Source organism: Engystomops pustulosus, chromosome 4, assembly GCF_040894005.1.
Source record: "Engystomops pustulosus chromosome 4, aEngPut4.maternal, whole genome shotgun sequence".
NCBI lineage: Eukaryota > Metazoa > Chordata > Amphibia > Anura > Leptodactylidae > Engystomops > Engystomops pustulosus.
Genome location: NC_092414.1, coordinates 136350299 through 136377729, shown reverse-complemented (window position 1 = coordinate 136377729; position 27431 = coordinate 136350299). Strand labels below are relative to the sequence as shown.

General features: G+C 41.0%; 1 protein-coding gene across 2 annotated transcripts in view; it reads left to right on the top strand.

Moving 5' to 3' along the window:
- The window catches only part of SND1 (staphylococcal nuclease and tudor domain containing 1), a 402857-nt gene that overhangs the window by 167626 nt on the left and 207800 nt on the right, over positions 1 to 27431 (top strand). For both annotated transcript variants that reach the window (XM_072147568.1, XM_072147569.1), the window contains exon 15: positions 23095 to 23236. In XM_072147568.1, the coding sequence (XP_072003669.1) occupies positions 23095 to 23236 (142 nt within the window). The remainder of the gene's footprint in view (positions 1 to 23094; positions 23237 to 27431) is intronic.

Below are 27431 nucleotides of genomic sequence, written 5' to 3'. Positions count from 1 at the left end.
GACAGTGGTGAAGTTGTTGTCAGGGCAGGAAGTCCGAGGGGGGAGCAGACTGAGGGATCGGAGGATGATAAGGTGACAGACCCGAACTGGGTTGATAGGCCGGGTGAACACAGTGCTTCTGAGACGGAGGCGAGTCCTCGACAAGAACAGGTTGGAAGAGGCAGTGGTGGGACCAGACGGAGAGGCAGGGCTAGAGCTGGTGCATCAGCGCCAAATGTTTCACGTAGTGAAGCTCCCGTGGCGATGGCTATATTTTCGGAAGTCTGGAGAAACACCGGATGACCGACGGACTGTGGTGTGCAACCTGTGCCACACCAGGATCAGCAGGGGTTCCACCACTACCAGCTTAACCACCACCAGTATTGCAGGCATATGAACGCTAAACACCCCACTCAATGGAACCAAGGCCGTTCACCTCCGGCCAGGCACACCGCTGCTCCTTCCCCTGTGTCATCTGCTGCCTCTGCTAGTTAACCCCTCTGCCCAGGACCCCGACCCAAACACCTCCCGTGCGAAAACCACACCTTCGCCTCCACGATCCTCCACAGCATCCACCATGCGCAGCGTTCAGCTGTCTATACCCCAGACGCTGGAGCGCAAGAGGAAGTACAGTGCAACCCACCCACACGGCCACACCCAAGTGCTGCCGTTCAGGGCCACTATATATCGCTGATGGCACATTAGGTTAACTTTGGTGGAGGCTGGGACCGAGTCTGACCCTGGGGCTGGTCATATACTGCCGACGCCTAGGATTGCGGGGCCTACCTCGGTCCAGGTCTCTCAGGCCTACTATGCCTCCTCCGAATTACCATCCGTGGGCATGGCGCCATCAGTCGGTAGCTCTAGGCACAGCAGCAGTGCCATTGCTAAGCGACAGCAGGCGGTGCTCAAACTGCTGGGTCTAGGCGATATAAAGCACACTGCCCAAGAGCTATTACAGGGCATCACGGCGCAGACTGATCTGTGGCATCGCTGAACCTGAAGCTAGGCATGGTTGTGTGTGACAACGGCCGTAACCTGGTGGCGGCTCTGCAACTCTGCAGACTGGCCCATGTGTTAAATTTCATAGTTCAGCGGTTCCTCAAGAAATCTGTCTGATTTGCTTACGAAGGTACGCCGCATCTGTGCGCATTTCAGGAAGTCCAGCACAGATGCTGCAACTCTCAGGGCAGCGCCGCCTCCAACTGCCCGCTCACCGACTGTTGTGCGACGTGCCCACGAGGTGGAATTCAACATTAACCATGTTATCCCGAGTTTACCAGCAGCGCAGAGTGATTGTAGACTGCCAGATGTCAACTTCCACCAGAACTGGTAGTCAGGTCAGTCAGCTTCCTCAAGTCTACAATGAGGAGTGGACGTGGATGTCTGATATCTGTCAGGTGCTGAGTAACTTTGAGGAGTCAACACAGATGGTCAACACAGATGCCGCCATCATCAGCCTCACCATCCCGCTGCTTGGCCTGTTGAAAAACTCTCTGGTCAGCATGAAGTCGGATGCTTTGCGCTCGTCACAAGAGACGGGGGAAGAAGATTCCCTTGTTGATAGCCAAGCACCCTCGGGTCTGTTTCTCAGCGCATATCGGAGGAGGATGAGGAGGAAGAGGAGGAGAATGTTGGCGAGACAGAAGAGGGGAGCATTGCTCAGTCCTTCACTGTTCAGCGTGTATGGGCAGAAGAAGAGGAGTTGGAGAGGAGGAAATGGACAGTCAGGCCAGTGAGGGGAGTAAATTCTTGCGCGTTGCACGACGCTGGAGCACGAGAGGATATGCAGCACATCATCCCCTTATCAAACGAGCTGTGTCAGGCAGAATTTCAGGTGTTTCACCAGATTCATAGTGGAACTCGGCCCATCTGTCGCACCATGCTGGAGACCTGAAGTTGCAATCATAGCAGCGCAATATGGATGCCCCATACTGTCGCTCTTAATCATGGAAGTCGTCTCCATGGCTGCCTCCACATGTCATCCCCTTATCAAAAGAGCTGTGTCAGGCTCATTTTTCGGGTGTTTCACCAGATACGTTAGGGAACTTGGTCACTATGTCGCCACCATGCTGTGTTATCGACTAAATATACCGTCAACCTTTTTGTTCACATAGGAACTAAAGGAGGTGAGCAAGAAGAGCTGAAATGATTTCCTCTCTGCCGCCTTAACCAGGCAATATACTGATACATACAGTGCTACACATTATCCTCGCCAAAAGGAATTTTTAAAATTGGTTTGAAGCCTGAGTCCGTTTGGGGTATGTCACCATGCCACTCTCTAGCCTGCCGCTGCCTCTGCATGCCGTCTTCTATAGTGTCAGGGTCAATTATTGGATGTTTTAGATGCTATCTAGCCTCATTCGGTCACTCTGTCATCGCCATGCTGTTGCCCATAATTTTGGCATAATGGTGCGATTAAGCAGCCTCAGAGGCATCCATGCATGCTGCCCCTGCTTTTTCCTGTCCATTTCCGTGGTGTTTCCATCCTTTTCTGAGGCTTCCAGGTGTTTGGCCAAGTTTCCCTGTGCAGAGCCTTGGTCCCCTTGAAAAATGCTAGAGTCTCCTATTGACTTCAATGGGGCTCGTTATTCGAGACAAGCACTCGAGCATCAGGAAAGTTTGTCTTGAATAACGAGCACCCGAGCATTTTAGTGCTCGCTCATCTCTAGTTTTCACCTCTCTGTAATTACTTAGTTCACTTCTCAATTCTGGCAGGAGTATATCTGGTTAACAATAGCTCATTGTGAAAAAGTGAACTAATACGAAGTATAAATTTGCAGTCCTTTTTATCTGGAAACTATTTCTGAATGAAGATTGATATTTTTGGAAAAAGGAAATTATTCTAATTAGAAATAAATATTTTTAAAAGTATGCTATAAGAATAGTTTTGTCTTTTGTGGGTTACTGAGAATGTTTATGGTTTGGATTTTTCTAGAACCTGTAAAGTTCTTTTACTGTCAGATGAGAGGTCAGTACCCTTGTATCCATCCAGTGATCATTAGCAACACATGCCTCCTAGAGTTATCTACTGTTAATAGCTGTGGCGTGCAGATCGTTTGCATTGTGCACGGTTACTAGATGGTTTCTGGTGACTTGGTTATGATCTGTTCACCGTCACATCATCTGCCTTTCACTGTCTCTCACATGTGATTGTATTTCGTTATTTGGGTTTTCCTCAGCAATTTGGTAGGCACAGATTTCATCATTTTCTGTACCATGGCAGGTACCTCTCCATGAGCATTTTCTCCATTTTCAACTCTGTTTGTGTCTTTGCACATCTGATTGCTCCTCCAGCTTCCTCCTGTTTCCTAGTTTGATAGTTACTTTTCTATTATGTATATTACCTTCCTACTTGAGCATGTGCCATGAAGCACTTGAGGAGCTATTGTGTTTGATCAGACTTGTGATCTTCCTTATTATCACACTACCTATTTACAACTTCTTCACAAACAGCAGTACTTAAGCCTGTGAATTATTCTTTGTCTTTTTAATTTTATATTGTGCCTTGGAGCCCAGAGGACGTTCCTTTAGACACACATGCAGCAAACACTCCCCTCTCTCCTGCTGTGTGATCGATGTCTCATCACAGCATACTGTGTTGTAGCACATACTACTACCCTTTCCTGTGCAAGGTCGCTGGTTGTTACCGTGAGATATCCTGATTCTCTCTACCCAGCCTTTCTCATCCTCCATTTAAGTTGATTATTCTCAGTTGCTGCATCAAAAGGAAGATGTGTCTGCAGAATTAACCACTAGAGAGGGCAGTCTATGCTGAAAAACACTGGCCAATACACTATAGATCTGCTGAGACACCCCTAACAGCGGCATTTCTCCCCTCAGATAACACGGATCATTAAGTTGTATTCCTACATCCTTGACCCTAATTTTATCTATTATGTTGCTAATGAGGGGGAGACGGGACAACCCATAACACAAAAATATGCTAAGGGCTAAACATCTTCGTGGGGGGAGGGGGGCTGTTCTGATTTTGTGCTAGATGCTATACATTTTTTTCCACCGTACCTCCCTCCAAAGGGGAAAAAAAATGAAAAGCTCAAAAAAAAAAAAAATTCTTGGTTAGTGTAAGTTACATGAGGCAGCAAAATATATAAGATGGTTTGTCAGGTTTCTGGGAAAAAAAAAACAAGTTGCTGCATCTCTACGTAGAATAGCTTTTTGAAGTTGAGTGTAAACTGTGGGCAGGAAGTGTCCAAGGTAAAACTCTTCTAGTTGCCCATGGAAACAAATCAGAGGTTAGATTTAATTTTATAAACAGAAAATTAAAGCTGAGCTCTGATTGGTTGACTTGGCAACTAGAACAGTTCTGCATTCAGTGCAGAATTGATGTACCGGTCAATAAATGGGGCATTAAAAATCCAGCTCAATGGATTGACAGAATCTTTAGATGTTCTCCGATGGTCTCTATATGTCTTTGCTCTTCTCCATCCTGTCCCACAGATGAATTATTTTAAGATTTCTGTATTAACCCCTTAGTGCTCTGTGCCGTAACTGTACTGTGCTGAGTCCTGCGAGTACATCTACTGCGCAGAGACAATGCTGGCTCAGCTCTGCACAGGAGCCGAACCGGCATCGGGGGTCGCGGGATATCAGCGTTAATCTACTGCTGACATTCCTGGGTAACACCCGCGGTCGGAGTGGGCTCCAGTCGCAGGTGTTTAACCCGTTAAATGCCGCCCCCCCGCCATTTTCTGGGGCGCCGATCATTGCTATGGCGTCTCTGAGGTCCGATCGGGACCCCAGAGATGCCTGAAGGCGCCGCGCCTTTAAGATGGCGTCTATGACGTCATCTTAAAGGCACAGTGTCAGCCTATGCATGCACATAGGCTGACACTGCAATACCCTGCATTACATGACTATTGCAGAGTATTATCATGAACAAGCAATCAGATGTTTGCTTGTTCATGTCCCATGGTGGAACAAGTAAAAAATTTCAAAAAAAAAAAAAAGTTTATAAATCACTAAAAATGCCCATAAGCCCCAAAACACTCAAAAAAGTCTAAATCGTAACACAAACCCCACATATAGTATAGTATACAGGTGGTCCCCTACTTAAGAGCACTCGACTTACATACGACCCCTAGTTACAAACGGACCACTGGATATTGGTAATTTATTGTACTTTAGTCCTAGACTGTAATAAACAGCTATAACAGTTACTACAGGTGTCTGTAATGAGGCTTTATTGTTAATCCTGATTCTTATGACAGCCCAACATTTTTAAAATCTAATTGTCACAGAGACCAAAAAAGTTCTGGCTGTGGTTACAGTGATAAAGTATACAGTTCCGACTTGCATACAAATTCAACTTAAGAACAAACCTACAATCCCCAATTTGTATGTAACTCGGGGACTGCCTGTATAGTATCACTGCGTCCGTAACAACCCATAAAATAACTATTGAACCCGCACGAAGAACGCCGTTAAAAACCTGCCAAAAATTATTATTTTTACCTATTGAATCCCACAATAAAAAGTGATCAACAAAACACATGTACTCCAGAATGATACTGTTGCAAAGTATAACATGTCCCGCAGAAAACAAGTCATCAACCAGCTCCGTAGCCAATAAAGTAACAATGTTATGCCACTTGGAAGACGTCGATGCAAAAATAATAATTTTCCCCACACATTAGGGTTTTATTTGGCAAATTTAGTAAAACATAAGAAAAAATATTCATGTATGGTATCCCCGTAATCGCATCGACCCACAGAGTAAAGATAACATGATTATTAGGCTATACGGTGAACACCAAAAAAAAAATATATAAAAAATCCAGTACAGAATTGATGCTTTTCTACTCATGACCTCAAAAAAAGTTCCTTAATTTTCAACAATAGGTGATACCAACCCCAAAATGGTAAAACTGGAAAAAGCATCTCATCCCGCAAAAAAAATGGCATCACATGGCCCAAATAACGAAAAGCGAAAATTTTATAGCCTACAAAAGGGGCCAATGAGGAAACTAAAATCCTGGCAACTGCAGGTCCCTCCTTCCCTCCTGCGCCTCGCTGTGCGCCCATAAGTAATGGCCACATGTGGGGGGTCTTTGTACTCGGGACAAACTTCAGAACAAATTGTATGGTGGGTTTTCTCTCTAATTATCTTTTGGAAATGTGTAAATTTTAGGGCTAAATGAACTGATAACCGGCACAATTTCACCATTCTAAATTTCACCTCCATTTTGATTCAATTACTATGAAGATTTCAAGGGGTTAACAATCTTCCTAAAAGATGTTTCTGATAGCTTGAGGGGTGCAGATTTGAAAATGGGTTGCTTATATAGGGGGTTTTAATGCTAAATATGTAAAATTTAATTTAAAACAGTATTTATCCCCAAAATAGTCAATTCTGAAAATACAGAAAATCCATAATCTATTTGTAAGAAAAAAAATTATCCAGACATCTCTAAAATTATGAATATGTAAAGTAGACAAATGGAAAATGTTATTGAGCAAGTTATTTAGGTGGTAAATTTATCTAGCTGAAAACACGATGATTTTGAATTTCAAAAATGGCAAATTTTTCTAAAAATCATTTTTTTTCTATTTTTTGGTAAATAAACACAAAACCTATCAGCCAGAATTTACCACTAAAATGAAGTACAACATGTGGGGAAAAAACAATCTCAGAATCGTTTAGATAATTAAGTGTTCAAAAGTTATAACCAAATAAAGTCAAAATCCAAAAAATGGGACTGAGCCTTTAAGCTACAAAATGGCTGTGTCCTGAAGGGGTTAATGATCTATCCTTTGGATAGCTTATAAGTTTAATGGGAACCTGCCAGAACCTTTTTCACAAAGTCGGCTAGTAACAGGTTTCTATAGCGCACTATTAACACAATGACACCCTTATTTTACGTTCAAAATGTTGATCTTACAACGCCATAAAATGTTGTTTGTACTTTTGTCTGGCAGGGAGTCGCAGTAGTGTGGCCTCCTCAATCCCTCCCGTCCTCACCCCCTTACACTCCTCCCTATTATCTGGCCCCAGTAAAAAGTTGGTGACAGGTTCCCTTTAACATGGGGGCGCTATGACAACCTGGACTTCTATCAGCTAGTGGTTGGTGCCATTGCCCTAGGAAGAGAACTAGAAATGGAGCTGGAAACGCACAGCTCTGTGCATTGTGTAATGGTTTTGTCTGTTTACCATTCACTTGAATTGCAGTACAGACCACAGTTACTAGGCATGCATGTTATGCTACTCAAACTTTGAATCTATCACCAACTCTCTATTTTGAGCAGAACTATAGTGATATTGAGCATCTTTACTACTTGATGCAACTGCTGTGTTAATACTTTACTGGGCAGTCTCTGAACATCCAGTTGAGCTAAAGAATGCCAATTTGAGGACCATGATTTGGTATGTGTTTGTATCTTATAACAGTTCTGGATTTGTATGTCTTGCATTCATGGCCATAAGTTTTGAGAATGGTACAAATGTAAATTTTTACAAAATCTACTGCATCAGGTTTTATAATGGCAATTTGCAATTAATCGTTTTAATCTGATCTCTCTTTATTACACTCTGGAGTATATGCAAAGTCAATATTTGCCTAGAAAATGAACTTTTCCCCCCAAAACACATTTCAACTTCATTGCAGGTCTGCCTTAAAGGGGCTGTCCGAGAGTTGTGAAAAAAAAACTAAAGGTGGCCGGAGGGGGCCAGATGTTATCTTTATTTTACAGGTCGATACGGTTACGGGGATACCATACATGAATATTTTTTCTTAGGTTTTACTTAATTTGTCAAATAAAACTCTAATGTGGGGAAAAATCTATCATTTTTGTATTGCCGTCTTCCAAGTTATTCTATGGGTTGTTATGGGCGCGGTGATACTATATATGTGGGGTTTGTGTTATGATTTAACCTTTTTTTGCATTCTATGTCTCTTTATATGTTTTGGGATTTGGGGCATTTTTATTGATTTCTTTATTATGGAATAACTTTTTTTTTTTAAATTATTTTTACTTTTTTCCCTTTTTTTTCCAGCATGGGACATGAACAAGCAATCATTTGTTTGCTTGTTCATGATAATACTCTGCAATACTCATATATTGCAGGGTATTAGCAGTGTCAGCCTATGCTGACGTCATCTTACTGGCACTGTGCCAGTAAGATGACGTCATAGACTCCATCTTACCGGCAGTTCTTGCAGGCAACACTGGGGTCCAGATCGTACCCCAGCGAGGCCACAGAAACGATCGGCGCCCCCGAAAACGATTGGGGGGGGGGGTGACTGACCGCGACATTTAACGGGTTAAGCACCCACAATCAGAGCACACCGAGCGGGTGTTACACTGGGGTGCCGGCTATCAGTCACAACCGGCAACCCGTGTTTTCCAATGCCGGCAACGGCTCTGGGTCCGATATATCAGACGCTGAGCGATAAGTCACTGCACTCAGCGTGCGATATATCGGACACAGAGCAGGAAGGGGTTAAAAGGAGCAGCTTACATCGTTTCAGTGATTGCTCCATTAACACAGGTGTGGGTGTTGATGATGACAGGGCTGGAGATCAATCTGTCATGATTAAGTAAGACTCACACCACTGGACACTTTAAAAGGAGGCTGGTTCATGGCATCATTGTTTCTCTTCTGTTAACCATGGTTATCTCTAAAGAAACTTGTGCAGTCTCATTGCACTTCACAAAACTGGCCTAACAGGCAAGAGTATCGCAACTAGAAGTCAACAATCTATCACAACATCAAGGAATTCAAGGAGAGAGGTTCCATTGTTGCCAAAAAGGCTCCAGGGCACCCAAGAAGGACCAGCAAGCGCCAGGACCATCTCTTAAAAGTGTTTCAGCTTCAGGATCGGGCTACCAGCAGTGCAGAGCTTGCTTAGGAATGGCAGCAGGCAGGTGTGAGTGCATTTGCACGCACTGTGAGGCAGACTCTTGGAGCAAGGCCTGGTGTCCAGAAGGGCAGCAAAAAAGCCACTTCTCTCCAGAAAAAACATCAGGGACAGACTGCTATTCTGCAAAAGGTACACGGAGTGGACTGCTGAGGACTGGGGGAAAGTCATTTTCTCTGATGAATCCCCTGTTTTCCAGCATCTGGAAAACGGCTTGTTCGGAGAAGACAAGGTGAGCGATACCACCAGTTTCGTCTCATGCCAACTGTGAAGCATCCTGCAACCATTCATGTGTGGGGTTGCTTATCAACCAAGGGAATCGGCTTTCACAGTCTTGCCTAAAAACACATCCATGAATAAAGAATTGTACCAGAATGTTCTCCAAGAGAAACTTTTCCCAGCCGTCCAAGAGCAGTTTCGTGATCAACATAACCTTTTCCAGTATGATGGAGCACTTAGCCATAAAGCAAAGTTGATAACTAAATGGCTCAGGGAACAAAACATAGAAATTTTGGGTCCATGGCCTGGAAACTCCCCAGATCTTAATCCCATTGAGAACTTGTGGTCAATCATCAAGAGACGGGTGGACAAACAAAAACCAACAAATTGCGACAAAAAGTAGTCCAATCTTGCACAATCATTCTAACCGTCTATTAAAGCTTTTGTTAATCATAATATGATTGCACTTGTATTTCTGGTTTTTATGTGTGTTTGTCAGATATTTTTATCACATACAGAGGGCAACAGATCATGTGAAAATATAATATTTGTGCCATTCTCAAAACTTATGGCCATGACTGTAAACTCTAGGAACCAATACTCCAATTATAAGCTGGACGTCTTTCTATGAAAGAGGGTTAATTCACACATGGGGGGAGATTTATCATTAGGCAGGATTTTGAGCAGTTTTCTGTGTTAGACTGGCAGGTTTCCTGTAGTCAGATTTATAGTCCAGTGTAAGTCCAGTGTTAAATGCCTTCTGATGTGATCAGCTGTGTGTGCTCTATGCAAATAGACTGCACCAGTCGCACGTATGTTTAACATCTGCTCAATTTCTGACTTTTTGCGATATTTTTGCACAGGAAATTCTCAGATACATCAAACATTAAATTGAGCAAAAACTTCAAAATTGTGCAAGTTTTAGATAACCCCCCCCCCCCCCCCCCCCCGTAGTTGCAATGGATCCACATACACCACCTCCTATGTGGTATAGTTTTGTGATTAAATTTGCATTCTTTTAAAAATTCTCAGTTGATAAATGTGGTGTTGGACACACTGTGGTGTGTTTTTTTCCACCATAGCGTGACTCAAGAGTTGCGTTTTTTTCTTGCTAAAAAAACCCACAAAAGTGGCGTTTGTGCAAAAAATTGCGACAATCAAACGCCAAGAAGCTACATAGAACTAATGATAAATCTTCCCCATGGTGTTTATGTTGCATTTTTAAATTTAATTCAACAGCTGCTGAGATTTGCCTATTTACATTGCTGTTAACATTTGCATTTACAAAACACACTGTTAACCCGGTATGTTTACACCATGTTGTTTTTTGTAAACATTGTGTTTTGTAAACTAGTGTTAACAGCAATCTAATAAGGCATATCTCTTCTCCTCAGGTGTTACATTCCAGTTTGAAACGTAATACAAACGCAGTATAAAGTCCCATGAAAACTATGCATGTCATATTTTACAATAACACTATTAAGGCTTGTTTGGATTTGTTGTTATGAAGCTCTTTCTAAGATTGTGTTAATATTTTGATTTTCAAAGCACCATGGCCATAATGATTGGTGGCCGACTATGTATTTGTAGTGGAACACATTGCTGTTTTACATCAAATGAAAGCCTATGTGGATATGACATTACATGTACATTTGATTTAATAAAATATATGTACATTCAGCATTTCTTAAACTGTAGCTTGCAATAGATTTCCTCTCCATAGGTTCTACAATAAAATGGTGGTTGCATACGGTAAAATGTTGCTGCAAATCCCTGGTCTTATTGTGGCTGTGAGCTATAAGTATTTAACAATAGACCAATTTAGTATTTTGGCTCCTTTTGACCATTTCTCATGGGACATTTACTGTGGCATTTAATGCATTTGTTTTCAAACCCATTACAGCAACTGAGAAAAGGAGATTTGCCAAATTACATCAACACATTTTTGTTAACACGTACACTAACATAGCGTTGACAAACGCGTGTGTTAACATGGCATTCATGCATTAGTTTTGTAAACATAATGTTGACAGCAAGGTTATTAGGCAAATCTCCTCTTCTCAGCCGCTGTGATACATTTAAGAACGCATGGGTTAACGACTTGTGTGAACGCACCCTCAATATATATAATTTGTTGACTTTTTGTTCTTTGGCATCTTAAAAAAATACACCTAAATGGGGACTGCAGCTCCCGAGTTTCTATTGTGTCCCATTGATTATGCGTTTGGTCTACTGAGGGACTTGCAAAGACTTGTTACATATTCCAAATCTGTGGGAGGTATTGATGATGTGTTGACTTGAATGAATTAGGAGTAATAGTGAGCAGTCTATAAAAGGTCAGCTTCCTGCTGTGCGTAAACACTGCTGACCTTTCTACATTGCAGAAGCGGTTACTGTTTCCCATTTGTCAGGAGCTAATCAGTGATATTTGCTTTGACCAGTTTTTCTGACAGCTTTCATTTGATGTGTACAGCACATGAAAATGTATCAAAACCTCCTTTTAAACCCCAAATCTGTTTGAATAGTAGGGACCAATTTTTTAAATATTTCTTTTGAATTTCAACTTGCCACAAATAACGTTTGGCCTAAAAGTTAAAGGTAGCAATGTTACCTTTTACAAGATTGTGAATGGACCCCTTGTAGCTAGTGGTTACCAAAATTAAAAATTACGCATTACACATACTGCAGCCATTATAGTGCTCTTTCAGGTGACAGATTTTCCTTTCAGCTATGTCTTTGGGTGATGTCACAGGATTGTGCTTTGACTCCATTTTGAAACGGAATCAAAGCGCACTGGGGCGGACCGAGGCTGATGCCATTTGCGCTTCTATGGGAACATGTGTGATCCGTAACCAGTCCCCCCCGTGTCTTCCATTTAGACAATGTAAGACACCAGAGGCTGGTTGCCATTTGGATGCGTTTGCTGTGGCTGTGATCTCTGCTATGATTTCAATGATAATGATAATAATTAAAGAGCATGATTGTAGAAACACAGCACATAACCTTTTTGCAGTCATCAATGTTTTGTTTTTAATATGTTTAAAAAATGTAAGGTCAATGCCCATATGGGAATTTCAATTTAATTTAATTCATCTGCCATATATGTATAATTTCGTCATGTGGATGTTATTAAAAAATAGACCTGTGTGAAGTTGATTTCTCATAAATGTAGTCATATGGTCTTTTAGAAATGAGATTGTTGCCTTGGATACAACCACCACTACTGTAGTGATTGTGCAAAATAAACTAATAGTTTTTGCATATGAAATGGCCCGGAGCTACTGTATGTCTCCCAGCTGTCCTGTGGTGGTGAACAATGAAGCGAGCTGGTCAGATAAGACCCAATAATGCATGCGTGACCACCGCTTCCAGAGTGCAGAGGGGGTCATATCCAAGGAAAGCTATCTCGTTTCTACGGAACAACTTTGCTAAATTTATGAGAAATTATCTTCACACAGGAACATTTTTTAACACCTAATTGAAGAAATGTCTGTGTATGTGTATATACCGTATTTTTCGGACTATAAGACACACAAAAAATACTTTGATCCTTTCAGAAATCAAAGGTGCGCCTTATAGTCCAGTGCGTCTTATATATGAACCATACTTGTAGACAACAGCTGCCTTAAGCTGTGCACAGGTCTGCCACCTGCTTGTCATTCATCCTTATAATTAACAAACAGAGCTAAGGCAATGCACAAAAAAACGGCCAAACGTTATATCAATCAAAAATATCTGTACAAAAAACTTTATTGAAATTCAAAGACAAACATAACAAACTCCATATACATATAAAAACATCTAAAACACTAATGTACAAACAATACAGAGCGGAGACCCAGGTGAGGGTCACCCGCATAGCACCTCTCTCCGACACTGTGTAGTGTCTAAAGACCACCCTCCATATGTCATGCAAATCTATGGTTCCATACACATATGACATTTGCCAATGCACAGCCTGCAGGATGGAAAACCGAGAAAAGCCAAGTTATTATTAATGCAGAATATTGTCTCCTGTACAATGACCAAATAGCACAAAGTGCAAGTGCTTCAAAAATGTACCATATAAGAAATCAAGTGATGCAGTACTAGTCTAGAATAATATATCGCACGGAATAAATAGTTACGGCAAGGTTTCCTCCAGAGTCGTAAAGATGCAGAAATAGCTCCTGCAGGACTGTCATACAGGCAGAGGTGAGGTGGAGGCTCCCCACGCGTATCGTCGTCACATGAACGACTTCCTCAGGGAACAGTAGCCAAATGCATGATTCACTCACCTTATATATGTCTCCCCCCCCCCCCCCCCCATAAGTGCGGCGTCCACAAAAAACGGTAAGTCGGCGTATCGTTACGAAACCGGAAGTACCTGATCGTAATACACGACTACGCATGCGCAGCAGCATATGGGACATTGGCAAATGTCATATGTGTATTGAACCATAGGTTTGCATGACATATGGAGGGTGGACTTTAGACACTACACCGTGTCGGAGTGAGGTGCTATGCGGGTGACCCTCACCTGGGTCTCCGCTCTGTATTGTTTGTACATTAGTGTTTTAGATGTTTTTATATGTATATGGAGTTTGTGATGTTTGTCTTTTGAATTTCAATAAAGCTTTTTGTAAAGATATTTTTGATTGATATAACGTTTGGCCGGTTTTTTTGTACATTTTACTTAGCTCTGTTTGTCAGTTCATATATTTATTTGCACAAGGCCACTTTTTCTTAACTTGGGCTGTGCCAGCCAATCTCTCTTTGGTATCATCCTTATATATGTACCTAGACGTTTTAGCTGGCATTTATTGAAGGTGCGCTTTATAGTCCGAAAAATACGGTGTGTGTATATGTATATATATATATATATATATATATATATATATATATATATATATATATATATATATATATATATATATTGCATATGATGAATTAAGTGTGAATACCCTTTTAAGGCCCCACTTGGCTAATCCCAAATATGATAGGTGGCCTCCTGCAGTGTGAGATTCTGGTGCTTGTATTGCAGTGTCCAGGGACTGTACAAGTTATGTAATAAGAATCTTGGATTCCCTTAACTACTTTATGAACTGCATGTAATCGCGCCTGAACATCCAAACTAACATTAACCTATTGCTGCCAATGTTATGGCAGGTATTCCTAAAGATGTCTTGTTTTGATAGTCCATGCTTCTGTAAGAGAAGGTTAATGTAGCTTCTCGCTGCCCTTGCTGCTCTCTTGCCTTCTATTTCCAGATTAGCCCTGCAGCTCGTGCATATTAATTTGGCAGAAGTGCTGATCTGTCTATCACTGTATTCCCAGCCCGGTAACTTGGCTAGTGCTCAGCGTGGCAAACCTTCCCACCGTATGTTGATTGATGTCGCTTTCGCTTATAGCTTCTATAACCATCCACCTTATAAGTGTATATATTGTATTCCAAGCCTCTGCATGTTACTTTTAGGAAAGAAAGGTGCCATCTTGTAGTCAGAAAAAACACCAGTTTATTTAGTGCAAATACGACACAGCAAACAAAAGTCTTTGACTTTTTGAGATCACTTTTTGCTTTAGAGTAAGCACAGTTTTTAAAAAATTATAAATAGGACCGAGCACCACCCAAGCACCCATTGTTAATTTGCACATTCTCAATGGGGAAGGGGAGGTTGATTATTACCCTTGCACCAAGAAAAACTTGTTTAAAATACCTTTCAACACATTTATTAAGGCTTTGTGGCACTTTTGCGACTTGTCTGAGAATGGGGTCATGACCTTGGGAAAATGGGTGTGACCTTGGGGAAGGAGGAATGGTCAAATGAAAATTTATGCTGACCCACATTGTGGCCCACCGTTTAAAACTCCAAAAAATGGTCTTAAACTGTTTCCCACTGTCTTTAACTGTGACAGATTGACAATGGCAGTGATGAATCTGGTGCAGCACTAGACCAGTGTTGTGCTCTGCACTGTCAGTGCATGCGATATATTAATGAATTTCCCTCCAAAGTCATGCACAAGTTATGGGACTTTTAGGCAGCGCTCACACTCAGCGTTTACAATGCCCTCACGATGTGGAAACGTTATGTTAACGTAGCCTTTATAGTAAATGGGATATTAACACAAGATAAATGCCGTGTTAGCGCAGCGTGTGAACACTGCCTCAGGGAGTAGTATTCTTGCTTTTCATGTAATTGATGGACCCTTCACGAGTTTAACTTTTATAGTAGTTTGCAAATCCAGCTAGAGGAGAGAGAGAAATTTTGGGCCTAAAATCTGTCATTACTTTTGACTATTTCTGTAGAATACAACTCATTTAAATCACTTCAGTCATCTATATGTCTATGCCCGCGGGCCAATATTTTGCGGCCCCCACCTGCATGGAGAGGGCAGGTCGCGCTGCATGGAGAGGGCTCACGGGCCGAGCCCTCTCCATAGCCGGTAAGTCTTTGCTGCATATTGCAGCAAAGGCTTACCGGTAACACCCGCGATCGGTGCTAGCACCGATCGCGGGTGTTTTGACAGCGATGGCTGCCGGCAAAGCTGCCGGCACCTCAAAAAGATAGCGGCGCATGGGCGCCGCCATCTTACCTGGGATCGCCGCTCCCCGTGACGTCATCGGGGGACGGCGATCCGTCTCCATGGTAGCCTTGGGTCTTCCGAAGACCCGAGGCTATTTCGTTTTAACCCCTTCATTACAATGTGCTGATAGCACATTGTAATGAATGAGGAGGAAAATCCCCATATACTGCCATACTGTAGTATGGCAGTATATGATAGGATCGATCAGACAACCTGGGGTTAAAGTACCCTAGGGAGTCTGAAAAATAGTATAAATAAAAATACAAAAAAGTTAAAAAAAAAAAAAAAAAATTATAATAAAAAAACCTAAAATTTCAAATCACCCCCCTTTCCCTAGAACTGACATAAATATAAATAAACAATAAAAATCATAAACACATCAGGTATCGACGCGTCCGAAAATGCCCAATCTATCAAAATATGATAACGTTTTTTCAATGCTTTTAACCCCGTAACAGAAAATAGCGCCCAAAGTCGAAAATGGCACTTTTTTGCCATTTTGAAAAATATAAAAAATCTATAAAAAGTGATCAAAAGGTCGTACAGTCCTAAAAATGATATCATTGAAAATATTATCAAATTTCGCAAAAAATGACACCACCCACAGCTCTGTACACCATAGTATAAAAAAGTTATTAGCGCCAGAAGTTGGCAAAATCAAAAAAATAATTGTTGTACAGGAGGTTTTAATTTTTGTAAAAAACATTATAAACCTATAACAAATTTGGTATCCCCTTAATCGTAACGACCCATAAAATAAAGTAGACATGTCATTTGGGGCGCTCAGTGAAAGACGTAATATCCAAGCCCACAAGAAAATGGCGCAAATGCGGTTTTTCACCATTTTCATTGCATTTGGAATTTTTTTCCCGCTTCCGAGTACATGGCATGGAATATTTAATACCATCACTATGAAGTGCAATTTGTTAAGCAGAAAACAAGCCGTCACACAGCTCTTTACGTGTAAAAATAAAAAAGTTATAGATTTTTGAAGGTGGGGAGTGAAAAATGGACATGAAAAAACAGGAAAGGGCCCGTAACCGGTTAATCCCCTTCCCTCCGGTACTTGAAGAAGATGAAGTCGCCGCTCTGAACGCACTTGGTGCAGGTCAGAGCGGCGACTTCATCTTCTTTGATGGGAGGCAAGTACCAGGGGGGAGGGGGGGATGGAGTGTCCCTGACTGGGCTCAGTGCGGTAGGAGCTTGGGACCCCTCGGTGCACAGGACGCGTTCATAGAGAAAACATGTCTCCCAGCTCGGGGCTTTCCTTGCGCTGGGAGACGCCATGACATTTGAATCTGAATAATGATATTTTGTAAGCGCATTTTGTGCGGAAAACTTGATGCGGCCCAGCCTTACCCAGAATCTACCTCCAGCGGCCCCCAGGTAAATTGAGTTTGAGACCCCTGGCCTAGAACATCCTTGTCCAATGACTACTGGAGTGAAGACTGTATATCAAAAGATCTATCGGTCATTTTTGGGACAGTTCACTGGTTGAAATGACTGGCAAACCCTATTACATATTTGCGACCATAAGAATAATTGTTTTACCTCTTGGCAAGTTTTTGAAATATTGTCAATACTTGTGTCTTCTAGGTGAAGCCATTTATGGTTACATTTCCATGTTCGAAGCTTATTTTAATGATCATCTTATAAAGGAAGGGCCTTGTGTGTTCTCATGTTTATCCCATGAAATTCTGTTTTTCTCCACGTCTGATTTTTATCCGTTTTGGCTGTGTAGAAGAAGATTAGAAGCTGGAATGTTACATTTTTTTTTCTACGTCTGCTGCCTGCAGGCACATGTAACCATCTAATGTTCTCTGTTTTAGCACAAGTGATAAATGCAGGGTCCTGCAGATATAAAGTCTGAATAGCCAATAAAATGTTGCAGGGAGCAGTGTTAAAATATTGCTGTAGAGAAGGCAAAGGGAAATCAATGCCTCCTGTTGAGAGGGAGAATCTGGCATGTGTTTATTAGGCAATGTGCGTTTGTATTACTTAACAACACTTTGTATCTCCAGGCTGTAGAAAGATGAGAGCCAATGTCTTCTGTGCTAGAAAGCTGGCAAGAGAACTTTTATTAGAAATGACTGTGGTTCTCATTGCAGGCTGGCTTCTTCCAGTCACCTTCTACATAATACCTACTAGAAAAATCTAGAAACAATGCTTGAAAAGTTTTCATTTTGTATTTGAAGAACATTGTCGTTTATTTTCACCCAGTTTAAATGGACCCATCACTCTCTAGATCATGTAAAAGCTGTTCTAAATGCATCACTGCTTGTTACCAGAAGGACAAAATATGCTGCAAAACATGTGAAATCTTCTTTACCGTGTGTAAAATGAGGCTTGATGAAAGCTCTTGGCATCTGCTTGTTCATTGTTTGTTGTTAGATGTGAATGACACTGTCATTTACAGTATATTACTGAACTGGTGCTTACATACTGGGAACGACCATGTATAAGAGGCCGCTTCGATTTTATTCTGTGTGTATGCAAGTCCCCCATCCTCAGCACAGCGTCCTTTTTGTGTGCATTTGGAGCATTTGTCTGAAAGCCTCTTATTTATTAGACCAGTCTAATAATAATAAATGCTTTGCACTACCACTCTAAATGAGATTGAATACACAGTATCTCTGTCATTTCAATGTACCTGTTTCCATAGAAATTAATGTAAATCTCCTGTAACTTTTAAGAGTTTCGTATTCCTCAAGGCATTTACTGAACTTGCGGTTATGTCCTAGGTCCTGTGTGCATAACTGTCCTGTGTAGTGATCGATGGCCTGAATTGCTTCACCAGTTAGAAGTAGCCTTACTATGACATTTGTCAGTAAGAATACCAAACTTCCAGTGTATGTGGTATAAAACAAAATTGTGGTTTGAAGTATTTCTTACTCACTGACCTAAACCAGTAAATTGTATTACTCAGCAATGCTCTGTGACCAGTAACTTGGATGAAGCATGTTCTCCAGTGTTTAATTCATTTTTCGACATACGTTGCCCTTATGTGTACTTGCTTTTCTTTTTGACCAGATGTTTATTCATGAAAACCAGTTCAGCAGCAGGGGAACTTCAAACACTGCCTGTGAATTATGCAGAGGAGCTTATTGTGTCTGATCAGAGAGGCATTAAAGTGCAAACTGTATAGTGCAGGATGCTTTTGAAGGCCATTTCTCAGAACAAAATTAAGCCATACCTTTACTAAACCCAATATTATGAGCACAAGCACAATCTTAGTATGCTTCCTCAAATAAGTATTCTTCTCTGCTGAGCCACTGGTGGTAAGAGATGCCATTAACACTGTTCATGCCTTATGTTGTAGCCACTTTAAGAAGGGCTCCTTCCAGCTCCTGGCGTAAACCTTTCGAAACAAGGTCTTCTGACATCTTGTCTTAACAGAATTTCACGTTTTGAACTGCCAAATTCAATTGATTCATTTTGTTCTGTTATCCCAAAATGTGGCCAATATATAATAATGATCATAGTAAACTTTGAAATATACTTCAAATGGTAAAGCAAATTCTATGTATGTTTTAAATGCTCCTTTCTTCCCCACTGAGCATTTTATCTGAAGTCCTGTACACAAGCATAGAGATAAGAAAAGGTTTAACTGTTTGCATACCTATAGCTTATTTTAGTTCATTCTACTCTGTAAAGAGATAAGTCTGTCCACAAACTGTAAAAAGTCAAGTCTTTAGAAACATTATCGGGTCCTTTTTATCTTTCAGTTGTCAGTGGAGAACAGGATAGAAAAATGATTAACAAAAACTGCTTAAATAAAGGTGAAAGGCAGCAGAAAATGGACACAGGAGCATTTTTTTTTTATAAAGTATATTACAAAGTTTACGATAACCATTTAGTTTAGTTACTCTTTAAATTTTGTATACCTGAGGAAACAGAAAATAGGCACACATTGGTTACATTTTAATGTCACTTAAAAAAAAAATCTCTTTTAATTGAACATAGTTGGTTTAATATGTTAAATATGTCGCCACATAATCCATATGCTATCCTATGCATAATGATACTGTGCACTGTTATCACTAAAACCAGAACCTGTACGAGGAGATTTACAGCTTTCAGAAGTCCATTATGAATCACCGTGCCGCAGGGATTTGTAGTTATTGACTCCTAAATTCTCTGTAAAGTACTTATTATACTATTTTAAAATTATATTTGGTGTCAGTCTTTGTTACCAAGTTAAAAGGGTTGTCCAGGATTATAATTTTTCCAATTTTTTCCAAATACGGTACTACGCCTTTTTATGGATTGTGGCTGGAATTGCATCTGAGCTGCATCAAGTTCAAGTGGCTAGAACTGAGCTGAAGTTTTAGATACAAACCTTTTGGATAGGTGTGGTGCTGTTTTGAGAAACAGGCAGCAATGTTTTTCTAATGCTTATATACGGTGTATATATAAACAACTCCCCCTCTCACCGCTACAACCTGTCTTCATGGCGTCTCTCACTTTGTGTCTCTTTTCACGGTCCATAACTCTGCTGCTGCAGTGCCTCCTATTTATAAGTGTTCTCACATGTAAGCAAAGATCCATAGAGAGTCTGCAGACAGTCCTGAAGTAGTTAGAACTGTTGAATCACTTGATGAACATTCAGGGATTATTAAGGCATTAAAGGCACATGGGCAATTTGTGAAAATAGTGGCCAACCCCATTAATTGTTTAAAGTCTGAACCCTTGAAGATATGAAGCAAATTAGTGTTTTTAGCCTATTCCTTTGTGTTTCATAAGATTGTTAAATTGGCAATGTTTAGTAGCAAGGAATTCCATGTAAATACATTAAACATTTGCCTAAATGGGTAGTACAAAATACAGTAGTTACACTGGCGCACGTTCTACAAGGAGTCTGCACAAATCTAGAAACGCTAGAGACCTGACACTTTGTGCTGCATGGCAGCCTTTGAATGGAACCTGCAGACAATGTTATCATCCAGGCACAGTATGTACAGGACAATAACGTGAATGAACAAATTTCACTGTGAGACTGAGCTGAGAGTGAGAACCCAACATGACCTGTTAACAAGCAGGATGAATCATGAAGTGGATGAAATATCTTAGGGAATTGTCTGCTTTGAGAAGTTCAGGATTGCGCTATAATCACAATACACAATGCATTGTAACTCTACTGCTGGCAAATTGGTCCTAACTTGTAATTTTTAAAAATTATGTTGTCAAAATATTTTTACCATATGTGTTATCATACAAAGCTTTAGATCTGCTACTGTGATTTTCCTGGAAAGGAGAAAGGAATGACTGTAGGACCTTCCCATTGGCCTGCAAGGTCACTGAATTCACAGCTACAATGTAGTCTTTTTGGAAACACCAGGATATCAATAGAGCATGTACATTTTTTACATTATAGCTTGTATACTATGTATTAAATAAACTGTAATGTAATAAATAAAAAATAACATACATAAGACATGCGCCTGGTAATGATGAGAGCCCAGATTTTCTCTTCGGGCTTGTGTTCATGTATTCAATGGCCCACCTAACTACCTTAACTGGTCTGTATCTTACCGTGGGTGGGAAATGTGCAAAATTTAAAAAGATCAGGGCTTTTACGTTAAATGTTTTTATTAAATTTGTCATAAAAGTGAAGAGCAGTCAGAGTACAGGCAGTCTCTGGGTTACATACAAGATAGGGTCTGTAGGTTTGTTCTTAAGTTGAATTTGTATGTAAGTGGTAACTGTATATTTTATCATTGTAATCCCAGACAGAATTTTTTTGGTCTCTGTGACAATTGGATTTTAAAAATGTTGGGTTGTCATAAGAATCAGGATTAACAATAAAGCTTCATTACAGACACCTGTGATAACTGTTACAGCTGATTATTGTAGCCTAGGACAAAAGTACAATAAATTACCAATATCCAGTGGTCCGTTTGTAACTAGGGGTCTTATGCAAGTCGAGTGTTTTTAAGTAGGGCACCGCCTGTATAACCTTTCCTCTAATACAGAGGCAGGAAGATGTACAGTTTAGCACTAAAGGGTTGCCTCCTCTACGGGAAGTGGTGTAGTCCTCTTTCCTGCGAGGCCTCACATCTGTGTATGCAATAAAGGACTATTTTACATTCCGCTATTGGCAAGTTCAGCCTTTTCTTCTACACTATATGCACATGACATTGTCTAACCCACGGACGGTAGCCAACAGTCACCAAGATGGCCTAGTAGCATATGGAAAAAAAAAAATAAAGCACACTTACGTATGTATTTGCTCTTGCCGCCTTCTTCACTCCAGCTACAATGCGTGATGACTTCATGTGTCTGTCTGCACCTGATTTTCTTTGGCAGGGAGCTGAAAGCTGATGACTTGTGACATCATACATATTTCCAATGGTTTCAGGCCACCCCTGTGAAAAGGTTATTCAATCGCCAAAGGGGTCGTGATTCACATGTTGAGGCACCACTCTGCCCTGCAATGTCTCAGTTCCTAAGACCATTGGAAAACACGTTTCCGATGGTCTTAGGCAATACCTGTAAAAAGGTTGTTTGACCTGGGGAACCTGTCACTAGGGACCTAATTTTTACTAAAAACAGGTTGTAAAAGTCCATCACACCTCCAGTGCAAATCTGCCTCTCTGCCTTTTATAAGCATTTGCATTACAATATAATTGTGTGTTTATAACTTGCCTTGCAACCTGACAAAATCCTGGAGTAGTCACAGAGGCTGGGCTTTGGTTTCGATGCATTTCAAAAAAACATGTGACTTGTCTGTACTGCAGGTTGCCCCTATCTTTGTGCTCCTGTCCAGCTTCTCCCGTCCCCACTGTCGGCTTACCAGACTGTGAGCTCTGTGAAGGAGCAAGAGGGTGGAGCTGTACAGGAGCACAAAAGTGGGAGCCATTAGCTGAGGAGTAACACAGACAAGTCACATGTTGTTTTTTGAAATGCATCCAAACCAAAGCCCAACCCCTTTGACTACCCCAGGTTTTTGTCAGGGTGCAAGGTAAGTTATAACACACAATTATATTTTAAAGCAAATATTTAGGCATTTTTGCACTGCAGGTGTAATGGGCTTCTGCAACCTGTCTTTTCTGAAAATGAGTGATTATCCCTGTAGACAAAGAAAAATGCAATGCTCTGCCGAATTACAGAAAGGTAGAAATGCTTTGTGAGAATATGAAACCTGTTGAGAGCTGAAGAACACTTTTGAGTGTCGTTTACCAATACCTCTTAAGATACAGTGGGTTTGATTGTTGGCTCAGGTTATCGTGGTCTAAATTATTTGAGACCTTTTTTAATATAGTCAAAAGATATCATAACCATCAATGGAACCTCCCTTTATATGACTGCAGCGATAACCACCCAGGGGTTTATATAAACCATGTATTTCATTATCTGTTGTGCTTGGGGCATTTTAGTTTACATCCATTGCGATTTCTTCCTGGCATATTCTTGGATTTGTTTAATATTTACGTCTTAACTTTTGTCTTTCTAGGATACCCAGAAAGCCAAACAGTTTCTCCCCTTCCTGCAGAGGGCTGGACGTTCAGAAGCAATTGTAGAGTATGTGTTCAGCGGTTCCAGGCTCAAGCTTTACATGCCAAAGGAAACATGCCTTATAACCTTTCTTCTGGCTGGTAAGTAAGCATACAAATCCATCTCCAGACTTTAGTCACCTCTATGATGATGGTGAGTTTCCTGCTGCACTTCCTCCTTTCCTCAGACACTGTAGAAAATGGCTTGGAGTGCGACTGACTGGTCATTTTTAGCCACTTCATGCAATGTCTGGTTGGGAGAAGTGAAACTCATCAGTCTGAACTGTAATGGTTGGAGATCAAGGAGATCAAGGAAGTGATTATTAGACTCCCACCCAAGTAAAGCCAGCCAAAAAAAATCATTTTGTGTTGATAATGCCAAAATGTTTAATCTTGGACTTGGTAGTCTTATGTGGTCTCTGTATTTTCATCTGATGCATATTGACATAATTTTTCCTTGAAAAGCTTTAATGGGAAATGTCACTTCATACTCTGCTACAGTTGGGAATGTGGTCTACAGAAATAGTTTCAGTTCTAGACTTCAACTGTCTGTATCTACATGCTATAGAGTCCCATATAGGAGAATCTGAAGGATATTTCATAGCCTACCTGAAGGGTCTGTTAATTTTAGTAATTAAAAAAAGTCTTAGCGATTCTCTTTAATGGCTGTAGATAAAAAGCTTTTTTGTTTAATTTCTGCTTGTGGCATGTTGACTGTTGGGTTAATGTAGTAAAATCTGCTTAGTGGCCCAGAAACCCACTGATAATTTGTTGTGGTTTATGTTCTCCTTAGCTGTACTAGCTGTCAGTTTGGCTCTTTACCGCTTCCCTGTGCTTTTCATGTCAATTGCTGGAGTGATGCAACAATTTAGTTATTCCCTTCCTCCTTCACATTCATGTACTGAGGTGCAGAAATAAATATAGTTACCTGGGACACCACTGATATTTCCTGCTGAGCTATAATCTCAGTTACTAGTCTGTTTTCTTTCTGCTTCCTCGACATCTCCTGAGATTGGTGCACATTATTCTTTTAATAATTTAATCATATCTACATGGGGATGGTAATATTAGGTACATGAGTAACATATGCCTGAACATACAGCTATTATGGTTTGCTGCTGCTGTCCGTATATTATTACTCAGAACTGGTCTAGTCCAGTGATTGCACAAAGTTGTGTTTAAATTTCAGCAGAAAGTTAGAGATGATATGGAAAAAAAAGGAAATGCACTACCTAGGCTTTAAGAGCACCTATAGAGATTTGTACTCTGTATGTCTGGCACACTGTCCCTGTATAGGACAGATAGCCCACTAGGAATAATTCCAAATATATTTTCAAAAATGGCAAAACCAATTTCGGCTTTGGCTAAATCTAATTGGTTAGTTCACACAAAGATTATCGCAAGGATATTTTGTCAGGATAATCTGTTCCAAAACTCCTCTTTCATTGCTCATTCAACATGCCCTTTATTCCAAACAGTATCTGTGTGGATGCTGCTCAGCCTATAGGGCAGTGGTGGCGAACCTATGGCACGGAGAATGTTCTTCTGACTACCTGTTAAATATCAGGCTTTTAAGAATTTTGGTTTCTGACCCTTTATGTAGATCAACTAGCTTGGGGTGATGCCTTCTTTTCAATAGATGAGCAGCCAGAGCCCCTTACAGAAAGGGTGAAGGGTAATTCTCATTCACTAGGTGGGATAGTAATAGTGGTATATGTGCGGTACCAGGAGTTGTTACTTCTAAAGCTTCTTACTGAAGCTGTACCTAGCTAAAACATGATGAAGACCAACCTCGACTGTGAATTACTGTGTTTTCAGTAACGTAAGTTAGCTACAGAGAGTTAAATTGCTAATTCCTTAGTCTGATTGTGAGGGAATTTGCCTCAACTACAGATTTGGAATTGGGAAGACTCTAATACACATTAATTTACATTACTTACGGCCGCTGTTCTGTTGCTGCTCCTGCTTTAGCAATTTTTGCAATAGACTCTTGGCTCCTAAGGCACACACATCACTTATTGGGGTCTAAAGGGCCCCCATGGGAATAAAATATACCCCCCTTATATCATGTGCCAGAACATTGTTTCCTTGTGTACTGCAATCTGTTGTATGTGTTTTCAACCTGGCTCTGTCCTATGTAATCAAGGGCCACAAACAGGGCAAAGGTCTTTGGTTGAATAAGTGTGTGGTCTGCTTGTCCATCTTCAAAAGGTTATGATGGGGGGGGGGATGGTCTTTTGGGGAGGAGATTTCATCAAAGGGGTGGAGGAGGAGTTTAACATTTTCTGTTAAATGGTGGGGGGATCAGTTTGGTTTAACTAATAGTCACATTTTCTTATAGACCACATTTCTATTTTATGTGTCTACTATAAAACACAAATAAAAAAAAAATATATTATTTCCTTTTTCATATGTAACAGCCATTTCTTACTGAGAGGAATAAGAGCAATTGGACTTACCTTATACAGTACATGTTGTGTTGGGTGACCAGATTGTGACTCATGTTACACACTAATGGCACTTTTGTACCCTGCATAAAAGCTTATATTGAAAAAAATTCAGTGAAATATATTGTTGCTATGTAGTTAAGTTTTTCCTGGTCATGAGTCATTTCATAATGTTTTGTAACGTGCTGTTCTCTTAAAGATTAAGGAATGTAAAATAACTATATTTTGGATGGAATTTTGAGTAAAATGATCAGAAATTTATTATAGGGATATTAGAAACTATTGAGAGGGTCAGGCCATGAAGGGTTATGTAAAGGGAACCTGGATCTTGGAAAATGTAGTGCAATATGCAAGAATCGGTTATCTTTTTAGATCTCTGCCCTATGCTGATAAGTCATGGAGGTGGTACTGCCATTTATTAGGGCATGGTATAAGATATGACAAGGACTGACTCAAATCCAGAAACTGAGACTAGAAGACAGGAAACCTTTAAAGGACACCTGTCATCAGGTCTCTGCCACTAGTCCTGTCACCTCTACCTGTTGGAGCAGTTTACAAGGATCCCATCCCAGCCTTTATCTAGTTATTTCATACATTATTCATTGTAAAATCATCTATTTTTTATCATGTAAATGAGGCTGGTCATATGGTCAGAGGCTGTGATGTCACCCCTGTAACCCCTCCCCTCTCCTCCCCCTGCTCATGTCTGTGTGTAATGTATAGTAAAGCATGGCTGGTGTGTGTGCTGCATCTGCTGACATGCTGCATACTCCTAATATACAGGTGAGAGACACAGACATCAGCTACACCACTCATAACTGGTGACCATTCAGAGTAGGAATCCTTGACCAAAACTCTCTGGATACGATCCTTCAGCCAGTTTTCAATCCAATTGCAAATGATTCCTGCCAAACCACTAGACCTTATTTTGCCCATCAGGCGTCTATGAGGGACAGTGTCAAATGCCTTTGCAGAGTCCAAGAACACAATATCCACATCAGCTCCTCCATCTAGGCATCTGCTCACCTATTCATAAAAGCAGATCAGGTTAACAACTTCTATTCTTAGTAAACCCTTGCTGGCTGTCACTTATTATACTATTTGATGTCACATGGTATAAATCTATCCAGTTTAAGGTGTGCAGGACCCACAACTCTTTTATCCCAATTGTTCATTGCATTTGCAACATCCTCCATCGGGGCCTAGCCTTTTCTTGGGTCCTGGAGGCAGCCGGGCCCCGAATACCGGAGTGGCTGACGGTTGCCACCCAGTCACGCTAATGGCACGCTGCTTGGTATGGGGACCGGAGGGCTTTCCCACAGCCTTGCAGGTCTCCAGCGGGTGGTGTGTGCAAGAAATAAGATGAGGCAGAGGCTGTTGTACTGGTTCTCCCTGGGGCAACCCTTAGAGTCTGGAATGTAACTGTGTCCAATGCTGGAAACTGCAGCTTTAATCCTGGCTATTGTTCAGTATCAGTCCTGTAGGTATGGTGTGCTCTCTACACAGAGCTCTTGCCTCCTCCTCTCAGGAGTTCTGGAACTTTCCTCTCTGCTCACTGTTTTAACTCCTCCCCTGACTAAGGGTCTTGTTAATCCAATCACACTCCAGTTACAATAGTGGAACATCATTGGATGATAACATTAAATAACATTAACCCTTGCCTATCCAGGCAGTATCTACCGCTGCAATATTACCTAAGCATATGTATAGTGTCCTGCAGAGGAGCTGATCAGACTCTCTACTATGGGAACACACATATTAGGGGCTTATTCGCAACAATTCCTCTGCCTTGCATTGGCAGGGATGTTGCACATTCATGCTTGATCTTTTGTTGTGTTGAAAAGTAAACA